The following is a 14,995-nucleotide window of genomic DNA, read 5'->3' as shown; positions in this document are numbered from 1 at the left end:
TGACACTGCACTCCAGCCGGCACAACACAAGACCCTGACTCTAAACAACAACAACAACAACAACAAAAACCATGCAAGTTGGAATTAATTTTAAAAGAAAGTATTAGGGGTAGGCAGGGTGGCTTACGCCTGTAATCTCATGTAATCTCACCACTTTGTGAGGCTGAGGCCAGAGGATCGCTTGAGCTCAGGAGTTTTGAGACCAGCCTGGGTAACATAGTAAGACCTTGTCTCTACTAAAAAAATTTTTAGGCTGGGTGCGGTGGCTCATGCCTGTAATCCCAGCACTTTGGGAGGCCGAGGCAGGCAGATCACAAGGTCAGGAGTTTGAGACCAGCCTGGCCAACATGGTGAAACCTGGTTTCTACTAAAGATACAAAAAAATTAACCAGGCATGGTGGCACATGCTACTTGGGAGGCTGAGGCAGGAGAATTGCTTGAACCCAGGAGGCAGAGGTTGCAGTGAGTCGAGATCATGCCATTGCACTCCAGCCTGGGCGACAGGGCGAGGCTCTGTCTCAAAATAAATAAATAAATAAAAATAATTTTTTTTTTTTTTTGAGACGGAGTCTCGCCGTGTCGCCCAGGCTGGAGTGCAGTGGCGCCATCTCGGCTCACTGCAAGCTCCGCCTCCCGGGTTCCCGCCATTCTCCCGCCTCAGCCTCCGAGTAGCTGGGACTACAGGCGCCCGCCACCGCGCCCGGCTAGTTTTTTGTATTTTTAGTAGAGACAGGGTTTCACCGTGTTAGCCAGGAGGGTCTTGATCTCCTGACCTCGTGATCCGCCCGTCTCGGCCTCCCAAAGTGCTGGGATTACAGGCTTGAGCCACCGCGCCCCCGGCCAAAAATAAAAAATTTTATAAATTAGCCGGGTGTGGTGACACATGCCTATAAGTCCCAACTACTGGAGAAGCTGAGGCAAGAGGATCTCTCAAGCCTAGGAGATGAAGGCTGCAGTGAGCTAGGGTTGCACCACTCTACTTCAGTCTGGGTAACAGAACAAGATCCTGTCTCAAATGATAATAATAATAAAAGAAAGAATTAGGATCCATTTGAAGAAAACTCAAAATATCTTTCCCAGGGACATTGTTTAAGAACTGATCACATTCCTTTCATTTAACAGAGAAAGTCCCCCTCACAGAGATCTTATATCCTACTTGGGAGACAAACAATAAACGATTCGGCTGGGCGTGGTGACTCACGCTTGTAATCCTAGCACTTTGGGAGGCCAAGGGAGACAGATTGCTTGAACCCAGGAGTTGAGGACCAGCCTGGCCAACATGGTGAAACCCCATCTCTACTAAACATACAAAAATTAGCTGGGCGTGGGGGCGCATGCCGGTAGTGTTAACTACTTGGGAGGCTGAGGTGGGAGGATCACCTGAGCCAAGGAGGTCGAGGCTGCAGTGACCGTGATCACACCACTGCAATCCAGGTTGGGTAACAGAGTGCCACCTTGTTTTAAAAAAAAACCCAGTAAATTCTATGTGTGTGTTTCTTATCAGTAAATAAAATATTATAAAGAAAAGGAGGCAGGGTATGGTAGCTATAATCCCAGCACTTCGGGAGGCCGAGGAGGATGGATTGATCACCTGAGGTCAGGAATTGAGACTAGCTTGGTCAACTTGGTGAAACCCCGTCTTTACTAAAAATACAAAAATACTAGCTGGGTGTGGTGGCAGGCACCTTTAATCCCAGCTAACGTGGGAGGCTGAGGCAGAGGTTTCAATGAGCTGAAATCACACCACTGCACTCCAACCTGGGTGACAGAGCAAGAATCCGTCTCAAAAAAATAATAAAAATAAAATAAATAAATAAATAAATGAAAGGCCTGTGTATATGAAGAGGTAACCAGAAAGTCTGCAGCCAAAAACATAGGGAAAAATCGTATTGGAGACCCACGTCAGGCAGTCAATAAAAATATGTTCTTTGGGTTTTATGATGTTTATGATGTTTGCTTGATTTGTTTTGGTTTCCTTTCTTGGTGATTTTTCTCATTCTAAATAAATATTCTGGCTGGGCGTGGTGGCTCACGCCTGTAATCCCAGCACTTTGGGAGGCCAAGGTGGGAGGATCACGAGGTCAGGAGATCAAGACTGTCCTGACTAACACAGTGAAACCCCATCTCTACTAAAAATTAAAAAAATAAAAAAATAAGTCAGGCCTGGTGGTGGGTGCCTGCCTTCCCAGCTATTTGGGAGGCTGAGGTGGGAGAATGGCGTGACCCCCGGGAGATGGAGCTTACAGTGAGCCAAGATCGTGCCACTGCACTCCAGCCTGGGCGAGAGAGCAAGACTCCGTCTCTGTCTCAAAAAACAAAGATAAAAATAAAATAAATAAATATTCCTTTTGCTACCTAATTTTTTTTTTTTTTTTGAGATGGAGTCTGGCCCTGTCCCCCAGACTGGGGTGCAGTGGTGCGATCTCGGCTCACTGCAAGCTCCGCCTCCCGGGTTCATGCCATTCTCCTGCCTCAGCCTCCCAAATAGCTGGGACTACAGGCGCCCGCCACCACGCCCGGCTAATTTTTTTTGTATTTTTAGTAGAGACGGGGTTTCACCTTGTTAGCCAGGATGATCTCAATCTCCTGACCTCGTGATCCTCCCGTCTCTGCCTCCCAAACTGCTGAGATTACAGGTGTGAGCCACCGCGCCCGGCCCTAATTTTGTATTCTTAAAGCAGGCCTCCCAGGCACCGCGAACTTGGATCTGCCCTTGTAGATAATACATCCCCTTTTGTTTCTGTTTCAGTGTAAAGAACTGGCCAAGTCCAAGGTAGAAGTGGCCTGCATCGCAGTGTACGAAACAGACGTGTTTGTCGTCGGAACCGAGAGAGGATGTGCTTTTGTTAATGCCAGGACGGATTTTCAGAAAGATTTTGCAAAATACTGTAGGTGTTGTAATTTTATCCTTTGTATTCCCAATCTCAAAAGGATTGCAGGCAAAACTTCCGTAGTCTTCTAAGATATCCTAAGCATTCTCCTAGAAACGATCCTAACACATCTTCTTGGATTCAGCTTACCAAACACTGCTTAACACTGCAGAGCCCAAGACAAATGGTCATTTTATTTTGTGCTAGGTCCTCAGCAGTACTCTGGTTTCTTAGAATAAATTTCAAGGACATAGAACAAATTATCTTTAATTCCTAAAATAAACACACATTTTAACAAAATACTCTTACTTTAGTCCTTTCCAAAGGAAGGGGAAAAGCTTTTCCAGAGCTTGTTGTGTATCACTGCCTATTAATAACCATTATACAATTACTCCTTTTTTCCTTTTTTTTTTTTGAGACGGAGTCTCGCTCTGTCGCCCAGGCTAGAGTGCAATGGCGCGATCTCAGCTCACTGCAAGCTCCACCTCCCAGGTTCATGCCATTCTCCTGCCTCAGCCTCTGGAGTAGCTGGGACTACAGGCACCCACCACTACGCCCAGCTAATATTTTGTATTTTTAGTAGAGAAGGGGTTTCACCAAGTTAGCCAGGATGATCTCGATCTCCTGACCTTGTGATCCGCCCTCCTCGGCCACCCAAAGTGCTGGGATTACAGGCGTGAGCCACTGCTCCCCGCCCTTTTTTTTTTTTTTTTTTTTTTTGAGACAGAGTTTCACTGTGTCACCCAGGCTGGAGTTCAGTGGTGCGATCTTGGCTCACCACAACCTCCGCCTCCCAGGTTCAACCAATTCTCCTGCCTCAGCCTCCCGAATAGCTGGGATTACAGGCACCCCGCACCATGCCCAGCTAATTTTTATATTTTTGGTAGAGATGGTGTTTCACCCTGTTGGCCAGACTGGTCTCGAACTCCTGACCTCAAGTGATCTGCCCACCTCTGCCTCCCAAAGTGCTAGAATTATCGGTGTGAGCCACTGCACCTGGCCGTTTTTTCCTTTTCTTAGTATGGTAATTTCAGAGCCTTCAATATGCCAGGGTGTGCTGCAAGCATCTAGTGTGAGTGAACATATGTGGCCATATGTCAAGGAACTACTCTACGTGTTAAAAACTACACCTTCTGCCAGGCACAGTGGCTCATGCCTGTAATCCCAAAATTTTGGGAGGCCAAGGCAGGTGGATCACTTGAGCTGAGGAGTTTGAGGCCAACCTGGGCAACATGGCAAGATTCTATTTCTACTAAAAAATACAAAAAAAAAAAAAGTAGATGGGCGTGGTGGCACTTGCCTGTTGTCTTAGCTACTCAGGAGGCTCAGGTGGGAGGATCGCTTGAGCCCAGGAGGTCAAGGCAGCAGTGAGCCATGATCATACCACTGCACTCCAGTCTGGCCCATAGAGTGAGACCCAGTCTCAAGACAAAACAAAACCAGACAAAAAACTACACCTTTTATGGTGGTAATCTCTAACACTGTAGGTTATTTACCAAGTATTGATACAGCAATTTAATATTCCTTGTAACCATGAAAGGATAAAAATCAGAAAGGTCGGTGGCTCAAGCCTGTAATCCCAGCACTTTGGGAGGCCGAGACGGGCGGATCACGAGGTCAGGAGATCGAGACCATCCTGGCTAATACGGTGAAACCCCGTCTCTACTAAAAAATACAAAAAACCAGCCGGGCGAGGTGGCGGGCGCCTGTAGTCCCAGCTACTTGGGAGGCTGAGGCAGGAGAATGGCGTAAACCCGGGGGGCGGAGCTTGCAGTGAGCTGAGATCCGGCCACTGCACTCCAGCCTGGGCGACACAGCGAGACTCCGTCTCAAAAAAAAAAAAAAAAAAAAAAAATCAGAAAGGTTTGTCAGAGGGTATAAGGGTGTGTGTGTGTGTCTGTGTGTGTGTGTGTGTGTCTGTGTGTACAGAGGGAGGTCTCTATGGATTGGCAGAGGGTATATAAAGTGTGTGTGTGTGTGTGTGTGTAGATTAGATAGATGGGTAGATAAATAAGAGAAAGGAATTATATATATATGTATGTAGATAGATTACATAAATGGATAGATAATAGATGAGAGAGAGAAATTATATATATATGTATGTAGATAGCTTAGATGGATGGATAGATAAGGGAGAGCGGAATTATATATATATATAATGTATATAGATAGATTAGATGAATGGATAGATAGAGATAGATAGATAGGGCCAGGCATGGTGGCTCACACCTTAATCCCAGCACTTTGAGAGGCCAAGGCAGATCATGAGGTCAGGAGATCGAGACCATCTTGGCTAACATGGTGAAACCCCGTCTCTACTAAAAATTACAAAAAAATTAGCTGGGCATGGTGGTGGGTGCCTGTAGTCCCAGTTACTCCGGAGGCTGAGGCAGGAGAATGGCATGAACCCGGGAGGCAGAGCTTGCAGTGAGCCAAGATGGCGCCACTGCACTCCAGCCTGGGCGACAGAGCGAGACTCCGTCTCAAAAGAAAAACAAAGAAAAGATAGATAGATAGGTAGATAGATAGATAGATAGATAGAATAGATAAAGAGAGGGGGGAATTGAGTGATATATTGATTCAAATTTATTTCCAAGATCCCAGATTAAGGTCTCCACTATCAAGAAGATAGATTAAAAAATGAAGCCATCTTTAAAGAATACAGTCAGTGTGTAGTTGATACACAAGAAGGGTATTCCCAGTTCATTAACGTCAGATGCCAGTTGAATTTCTAATCATTGAAATTTACTTGTAGATTTTTGTAAGATTCGTAGTTGCATGTTAATTTCATTGTCACAAATATTTTCTCTAGTATTCATCTTGTAATGAAACTGTTCTGAAATTGGTGTGATAATCTTTTTATATTTTCTTTTCTTTCAATAACATCAACTTTTAGTTTAGATTCGGGGGGTACGTGTACAGATGTTACATGGGTATATTCCGTGATGCTGTGGTTTGGGGTGCGGTAGTGAGCATGGCACCCCATAGTTCATTTTGCAACCCTTGCTCCCACTTCCCTCTTTCCTCTAGGAGTCTCCAGTGTCTATTGTTCCAATCTTTATGTCCATGTGTACCCAAGGTTTGGCTCCCACTTATAAGTGAGAACATGTGGCATTTGGTTTTCTATTCCTGCATTAATTTACATAGGATAATGGCCTCCAGCTGCATCCACATTACTGCAAAGGATATGATTTCTTTCTTTTTTATGGCCGCAGGTTTTTCGTTTTTGTTTTTGTTTTTTGAGACAGAGTTTTGCCCTTTTGGCCAGGCTGGAGTGCAGTGGCGTGATCCCCGGCTCACTGCAACCTCCACCTCCTGGGTTCAAGCCATTCTCCTGCCTCAGCCTCCCAAATAGCTGAGACTACAGGTGCCTGCCAACACACCCAGCTAATTTTTGTATTTTTTAGTAGAGACAGGGTTTCGTCATGCTGTCCAGGCTGGTCTTAGACTCCTGACTGATTTGTTTTTCTAAGACCACCAGAGCGGGCACAAAAGAACCAGCAGGTAGGCAAGGTTAGGAGCAAAACTGCAAATTTATTTTTGGTCACCTAGCTTCAGGGGAAGAAGGTGGGTAGGGAGAGGTCTGTCGGCCTCCGGCAAAGGAGGCCGACAGAGTCCCCCGGTGGGGCTCTCGGGCAGGGTTCCTGATACAGTCCCAACATCCCGACAGGAGTGGGGCTGGGAAGTTTGCGAGTGGCGTCCGTCCGGAGCGGCTTTTCTAGGAGTGGGAGGGCAATAGGCAGGGCACGGGCGTGTCCGGGGGCGTTCCGCAGGTGTGACCAGGTAAATCTTGGTCTCTTCGGATTGACGTCACCTGGCGCATGCCCGGTTGGTCTGCACCTTCCGGGGCGCCGGCTGCATTTTCGCTCGCATGGGAAAGGTTGGTGATGAAGAACCCGGAAGTGCGCCATCTTGCCTCCGTTTGTCCAAACACTAACTTCAGGTGATCCACCCACCTCTGGCTCCCAAAGTGCTGGGATTACAGGCGTGAGACACCATGCCTGGCATTTTTGTTGTTGTTGTTTTTTGTTTTTGAGACAAGGTTTAGCTATATTGCCCAGGCCGGTCATAAATTCCTGGGCTCAAGTGATCCTCCCATCTTGGCCTCCCAAGTAGCTGAGATCTGCACCTGGCATGCATGCTAAGTATTTTGATCAAGGGTTTATTTCTGGGCTCTCTATTCCATAGTTCTATTTGTCTTTGTACCAGTATCACGCTGTTTTGATTACTTTATGTTTTGAAATCAGGAAGTATGAGACCTCCAAATTTGCTCTATTTCAAGATTGTTTCCGTTATTCAGAGGCCCTTGGTGTTCCATATGATTTTTTTTTTTTTTGAGATGGAGTCTCGCTCTGTCGCCCAGGCTGGAGTGCAGTGGCGCCATCCCGGCTCACTGCAAGCTCCGCCTCCCAGGTTCACGCCATTCTCCTGTCTCAGCCTCCGGAGTAGCTGGGACTACAGGCCTGCCACCACGACCAGCTAATTTTTTTGTATTTTTAGTAGAGATGGGGTGTCACCATGTTAGCCAGGATGATCTCGATCTGCTGACCTCGTGATCCGCCTGCCTTGGCCTCCCAAAGTGCTGGGATTACAGGTGTAAGCCACTGCGCCCGGCCCCATATGAATTTTAGAGTGGATTTCTTAATTTGTACAAGAAATGCCCTTGAGATTTTGATAGGGATTGCAATAATTCTGTAGATAGCTTTTGGTAGTACAGATATCTTAGCAATATTAAACCTGCCAATCCATGAACATGAGATGTCTTTCCATTTGTTTCTGTCTTCTTTTTTTTTTTTTTTGAGAGATGGAGTCTTGCTCTGTTGCCCAGGCTGCAGTGGCTTGATCTCGGCTCACTGCAATCTCTGCTTCCCAGGTTCAAGCAATTCTACTGCCTCAGCTTCCCGAGTAGCTGGGACTACAGGCATGCACCATCACACCCATCTAATTTTTGTATTTTCAGTAGAGACGGGGTTTTGCCGTATTGCCTAGGCTGGTCTTGAATTCCTAAACTCAAGTGATCTGCCTGCCTCAGCCTCCCAGAGTGCTGGGATTATAGGATTATAGGTGTGAGCCACCGTGCCCTTCTTTTAATTTTTTTCGGTGGCGTTTTTGTCTCACATGTCCGTGTGAAGAAACCACCAAACAGGCTTTGTGTGAGCAACAAGGCTGTTTATTTCACCTGGGTGCAGGTGGGCTGAGTCCAAAAAGAGAGTCAGCAAAGGATGGTGGATTATCATTAGTTCTTACAGGTTTTGGGATAGGTGGTGGAGTTAGGAGCAGTGTTTTTCGGGCAGGGGGTAGATCTCACAAAGTACATTCTCAAGGGGTGGGGAGAATTACAAAGAACCTTCTTAAGGGCTGGGGAGATTACAAAGTACATTGATCAGTTAGGGTGGGGCAGAAACAAATCACAATGGTGGAATGTCATCAGTTAAGGCTATTTTCACTTCTTTTGTGGATCTTCAGTTGCTTCAGGCCAGCTGGATGTATACGTGCAGGTCACTGGGGATATGACGCTTAGCTTGGGCTCAGAGGCCTGGCAGTTTTATTATTTTAGCATACAGATTTTCAGTTCCTTGATTAGGTCTATCCTTAAGGATTTTATTCTTTCTGATGCTATTGTAAATGGAATTGTTTTCTTTATTTCCTTTGCAGATTGTTCATTGTTACTGTATAGAACTGCAATTGATTTGGTGTGTTGATGTAGTATCCTGCAACTTTGCTGAATCTGTTGGACTTCAAATAGATTTTTGTGTGGAATTTTTAGGGTTTTCTACATAAAAAATCATGTATCATCTATGAACAGAGATAATTTTACTTCTTTCAAATTTGGAGGCCTTTTTTGTTTTTTTTCTTACCTAATTTAATTGCTCTGGCTAGGACTTCCAATACTGTGTTGAACAGAAGTGGAGAGACAGGGAATCTTCGCGATTTCTTTTTTTTTTTTTCTTTGCGATGGAGTCTCGCTCTGTTGCCTAGGCCAGAGTGCAGTGGTGCGATCTCTGCTCACTGCAACCTCTGGATTCCAGGTTCAAGTGATTCTTGTGCCTCAGCCTCCTGAGTAACTGGGATTACAGGTGTGCGCCACCACACTTGGCTAATTTTTGTATTTTTTTAGTAGAGGTGGGGTTTGACCACATTGGCCAGCAAGGTCTGGAACTCCTGACCTCAAGTGATCTGTCTGCCTCAGCCTCCCAAAGTGCTGGGATGACAGGGGTGAGCCACCACACCTGGCCCATCTTTGTCATTTCTCATCTTGGCTATCAGTCTTTCATTGTTGAGTGATATTAGCCATGGACTTTTTATAAATGGCCTTTATTACATTGGTCATTTCCTTCCACTTCTAGTCGGTAGGGTGTTTTTATCATGAAAGAATATTCAGTCTTGTCAAATGCTTTTTCTGCAGCAATTGAGATGATCATGTGGCTTTTGTCCTTTATTCTGTCAATGTGGTACATTACACTGATTGATTTAAATATGTTGAACCATCCTTGTGTCTGAGGAATAAATTCCACTTGAGGCCGGGCTCACGTCTGTAATCCCAGCATTTTGGGAGGTCAAGGCGGGCAGATCACTTGAAGTCGGGAGTTCGAGACCAGCCTGGCCAACACGGAAAAACCCTGTCTCTACTAAAAATACAAAAATTAGCCGGGTGTGGTGGCAGGAGCCTGTAATCCCAGCTACTTGGGAGGGAGAGGCAGGAGAATCGCTTGAACCCGGAAGGCAGAGGTTGCAGTGAGCTCTCCCCTGCCTGTGCTGACCAACAGCATTTGGGATACCCAGTGTGGCACTCAATCCAGTGAGTTTTAGTGACACCCCCACCACACACAGCTTCCCAGTCACTTCCACTGATACTCCAGCTGGCTTCCCAGCAAGTCTCATCAAAGTCCCAGAAAATTCCAGAAGGAGCCAGGCGCAGTGGCTAACGTATGTAATCCCAGCACTTTGGGAGGCTGAAATGGGAGGATCGCTGGAGCCCAGGAGTTTGAGACCTGCCTGGCCAACATGGCAAGACCCTGTCTCTATAAAATACATATATATATACATTTTTACATTGGCCTTTTTTCTTTTTTATTATTATTTTAAATATATATATATATCAGCCAGGTGTGGTGGCTCACGCCTGTAATTTCAGCACTCCGGTAAGCTGAGGCTGGCAGATCACCTGAGGCCAAGAGTTCAAGACCAGCCTGGCCAACATGGCAAAACCCCATCTGTACTAAAAATACAAAAATTAGCTGGGCGTGGTGGCAGGCACCTGTAATCCCAGCTACTCGGGAGGCTGAGGTAGGAGAATCACTTGAACCCAGGAGGTGGAGGTTGCAGTGAGCCAAGATCATGCCACCGCACTCCAACCTGGGTGACAGAGCAAGACAAAAAAAAAAAAAAGAAAGGAAGGGAAAAAGGAAGAAAGATCCAGAAGGAGGTTTTGCAGTGAATTTCAGTGATACCATACCCACAGGCAGTTTCCCAGGGAGTTCTACCAGTTCCCCAGAGCATGGCTTCCCAGCAAATTCTCTTGGCATCACCCTCCAGGTAGCTTCCAGAGAGTTCCACTGGCACACTAGAAGGCATCTTCCTTATAATGCCCAGAAAGTGTTGCAGGCACCCACAGGGCAACTGTCTAGTGATTTCCACCAGCACCCCCAGAAAGCAGGCCCCTGCTTACCAGCTATCACATGGACACCCCCATAGGCTTTCCCACTATCCAGTGGACCATGGCCAAATCCTGTTTAATAAGGTCTGAATCTCGGCCCTGAGGGGCCACCTGTTCCTGCATTTGCTCCCTCCTGGGTCCCCTGCCTCAGTCCAGCAGTTACAGATGCTCCTGCAACCTGCTGCTTATGGTCTCTTTAGCGTCCTCACTGCCTCTAGCAGCTAATCCCATGTTACCAGTTGACGATTACTAGGAAGCTTCACCTGTTGGTGTAAATTAGTACAACCTCTATGGAAAACAGTATGGAGGTTTCTTAGAGAACTAAACATAAACCCCCATTCAATCCAGCAAGCCCATACTTGGCATCTACCCAGACGAAAAGAAATCATTCTATCAAAGAGACACCTGCCTTGAATGTTCATCACAGCACTGTTCACAGTAGCAAAGATATGTAATCAAGCTAAGCGTCCATCATCATCAGATGATTGGGTAAAGAAAATGTGGTATGTACACAATGGGATACTACTGAGCCATAAAAAAGAATGAAATGGCCAGGTGCGGTGGCTCACGCCTATAATCCAAGCACTTTGGGAGGCCGAGGCGATGGATCACTTGAGATCAGGAGTTCTAGACCAGCCTGGCCAACATGGTGAAACCTCATCTCTACTAAAAATACAAAAATTAGCCGGGCATGGTAATGCCCGTAATCCCAGCTCCTCGGGAGGCTGAGGCAGGAGAATGGCGTAAACCCGGGAGGCGGAGCTTGCAGTGAGCTGAGATCCGGCCACTGCACTCCAGTCCGGCGACAGAGCGAGACTCCGCCTCAAAAAAAAAAAAAAAAAAAAAAAGATGTCTTTTGCAGCAACATGGATGAAATTGGGGGCTACTGTCTTTATCAATTAACTTAAAAAGGCAAATGCTACATGTCCTTACTTATAAGAGGGGCTAAATAATAGGTACACATCGACATAGAGTGTGGGGCTGGGCGTGGTGGCTCACGCCTGTAATCCCAGCACTTTGGGAAACCGAGGTGGGCAGATCACTTGAGGCCGGGAGTTCAAGGACCAGCCTGGCCAACATGATGTAACTCTGTCTCTACTAAAAATGCAAAAATGAGCCCGGTGTAGTGGTGGGCGCCTGTAATCCCAGTTACTAGGGAGGCTGTGACACAAGAATTTCCTGAACCCAGGAGGCAGAGGTTACTGTGAGCTGAGATTGTGCCACTGCACCCCAGCCTGGGCGACAGAGTGAGATTCTGTCTCAAAACAAACAAACAAACAAACAAAAACATGGTCATAGAGTGTAAAATAAGAGATATTGGAGACTCAGAGGGGTGGGAGGCAGGAGGCAGGTAAAGGATGATAAATTACTTCATGGGTACAATGTACATCATTTGGGTGATGAGTACACTAAAACTCCGGACTTCACCAATGACACAGTATATCCATGTAAGAAGATTATACTTGACTGGGCGTGGTGGTTCACACCTGTTAATCCCAACAATTTGGGAGGTCGAAGCGGGTGGATCACGATGCCAGGAGATTGAGACCATCCTGGCTAACACCCCATCTCTAGTAAAAAATACAAAAAAATTAGCCAGGTGTGGTGGCAGGTGCCTATAGTCCCAGCTACTCAGGAGGCTGAGGCAGGAGAATGGCATGAACCCAGGAGGCGGAGCTTGCAATGAGCTGAGATTATGCCACTGCACTTCGGCCTGGGTGACAGAGTGAGACTCTGTCTCAAAAAAAAAGAAAAAAGAAAAGAAAACTATACTTGTGCCACTTACATTGATAAAAAACAAAACAAAACAAAAAACTGTTCTGTCTTCAAATTACTGTGTGGTTTCTCTCTCCTGACTAGACTGATTAAAACAATCAGTTTTAAAACTTTTGGAGGAGCAATTGATTCCCGGGCTGGTCTTGAATGGGTTCAGGGGTATAGTCTTCCTATACAATTATTGTCACTTTTCAACGGTATAGCAAATCAAATTTCTGTTACAAAGATAATTTCTGGCTGGGTGTAGTGCCTGACACCTGTAATCCCAACACTTTGGGAGGCTGAGATGGGAGGATCGCTTGAGGCCAAGAGTTAGAGGCCAGCCTCGGCAACATAGTGAGATCCCATCTTGAAAAAAATTTTAAAAGTTAACCAGGTGTGGTGGTGCACTCCTGGAAGCCTAGCTACTTGGGAGGCAGAGGTGGGAGGATTGCTTGAGTCCAGAAATTTGAGGCTGCAGGGAGCTTTGATCAGCCCACTGCACTCCAGCCTGGGCAGCAGAGTGAGACCCTGTCTCTAAAAATAATAATTTCCTTAAACTAGTACTATTTCTTTATATGCTGATTTTTTATAGTTCTTTAACCTGTTTATCATAAATATACTTTTTTATTGTCTTTCTTTAAAAGATCTTGTTTTATATTTATTCACTTTTTCCCCCTTTTTTCTTTCAATAACAGAAACAAAGTATGGAAGTGTACAGCACAAATGCTTAGATACTGACCTAATGCCAATCATCCATTTACAGGCATTGCAGAGGGTCTACGTGAGGTGAAACCTCCCTGCCCTGTGAACGGGATGCAGGTCCACTCCGGAGAAACGGAAATACTCAGGAAGGCAGTGGAGGACTACTTCTGCTTTTGTTATGGTAACGTTCACTTTAAGCATGAACTCTTTTTTTTTTTTTTTTTTTTAGATGGAGTCTTGCTCTGCCACCCAGGCTGGAGTGTAATGGTGCAATCTTGGCTCACTGCAACCTCTGCCTCCTGGATTCAAGGAATTCTCCTGCCTCAGCCTCTCAAGTAGCTGGGATTACAGGCGTCCACCACCACACCCAGCTAATTTTTTTTTTTTTTTTTTTTTTTTTTTTTTTTTGAGATGGAGTCTCGCTCTGCCGCCCGGGCTGGAGTGCAGTGGCCGGATCTCAGCTCACTTCAGCTCACTGCAAGCTCCGCCTCCCAGGTTCACGCCATTCTCCTGCCTCAGCCTCCCGAGTAGCTGGGACTATAGGCACCCGCCACCACGCCCGGCTAGTTTTTTGTATTTTTTAGTAGAGACGGGGTTTCACCGTGTTAGCCAGGATAGTCTCGATCTCCTGACCTCGTGATCCACCCGTCTCGGCCTCCCAAAGTGCTGGGATTACAGGCTTGAGCCACCGTGCCCGGCCAAATTTTTGTATTTTTAGTAGAGATGGGGTTTCACCATGTTGGCCAGGCTGGTCTCGAACTCCTGACCATGTGATCCACCCGCCTTGGCCTCCCAAAGTGCTAGGATTGTAGGCATGAGCCACCGTGCCCAGCCAAGCATGAATTCTCTAAGTGGTTCACCCAGGAATAGGACAGTGTCACAGACAATCTTATTGCCAACTACTTACAGTGTTTTGAACATTTCAAAACCCATATACTTATCAACCAAGGATAAGCATATGGGTGTTTTTTTTCTGTTTTATTTTTTTTTCTGAGAGGGAGTTTTGCTCTGTCACCCAGGCTGAAGTGCGATGATGCAATCTCAGCTCACTGCAAACTCTGCCTCCTGGGTTCAAGCAATTCTCCCACCCCAGCCTCCTGAGTAGCTGGGATTACAGGTGCCCACCACCACGCCCAGCTAATTTTTGTACTTTTAGTAGAGACAGGGTTTCGCCATGTTGGCCAGGTTGGTCTCGAACTCATGACCTCAGGTGATCCTCCTGCCTTGGCCTCCCAAATTGTTGGGATTACAGGTGTGAGCCACCACGCCTGGCCACCAGTTCTTGATTACCAGATTAAGTGTTCTTATAGAAGATGATGTGGATCTTGGATCTTCTGCTCTGTGGAAACTTCTGTATTGATCAGTCTTTCTTCCTTGATCCCATTTTAGAGAGCCCTGACATCAAGGCCAGTGTATTGTTAAAGATAGTCAATGTTGGCTCAGTCACCTCCCTCACCCCTCAGTTGTCGCTCCACCTACCCATGTCTTTCCATAGGCATGAAGATGGGAATTTAAAACACACACACACACACACACACACACACACACACACACATACACACACACACTGGGCATGGTGGCTTGAGCCTATAATCCCAGCTACTTAGGAGGCTAAGGTGGGAGGATCATTTGAGCCCAGGAGATTGAGACCAGACTGAGCAGCATAGTAAGATCCTGTCTCTACAAAATAAAATAAAAATAATTTTCAAAAATCCTTTGCAGTGTTTTAAAAAGCTAGATAACAGGCCGGGCCTAGTGACTCACACCAGCTACTTGGGAGGCTGGGGCGGGCGGATCATCTGAGATCAAGAGTTCGAGACCAGCCTGGCCAACATAGTGAAACTCCTTCTCTTTTTTTTTTTTTTGAGACGGAGTCTCGCTCTGTCGCCCAGGCTGGAGTGCAGTGGCCGGTTCTCAGCTCACTGCAAGCTCCGCCTCCCGGGTTTACGCCATTCTCCTGCCTCAGCCTCCCAGTAGCTGGGACTACAGGCACCCGCCACCTCGCCCG

At 46.4% G+C, this 14,995-nt stretch overlaps 1 protein-coding gene across 3 annotated transcripts in view; it reads left to right on the top strand.

Moving 5' to 3' along the window:
- Positions 1-14,995, top strand: part of LOC117072590 (general transcription factor II-I repeat domain-containing protein 2B) — a 66,151-nt gene that overhangs the window by 17,165 nt on the left and 33,991 nt on the right. For all 3 annotated transcript variants that reach the window (XM_033192913.1, XM_033192911.1, XM_033192912.1), the window contains 2 exons: positions 2,750-2,888; positions 13,049-13,168. In XM_033192913.1, the coding sequence (XP_033048804.1) occupies positions 2,750-2,888; positions 13,049-13,168 (259 nt within the window). The remainder of the gene's footprint in view (positions 1-2,749; positions 2,889-13,048; positions 13,169-14,995) is intronic.

Source organism: Trachypithecus francoisi, unplaced genomic scaffold, assembly GCF_009764315.1.
Source record: "Trachypithecus francoisi isolate TF-2019V2 unplaced genomic scaffold, Tfra_2.0 Lachesis_group4, whole genome shotgun sequence".
Taxonomy (NCBI): Eukaryota; Metazoa; Chordata; class Mammalia; order Primates; family Cercopithecidae; genus Trachypithecus; species Trachypithecus francoisi.
The sequence above is the reverse complement of the archived record's forward strand: the minus strand, read 5'-3'. Positions and strand labels throughout refer to the sequence as shown.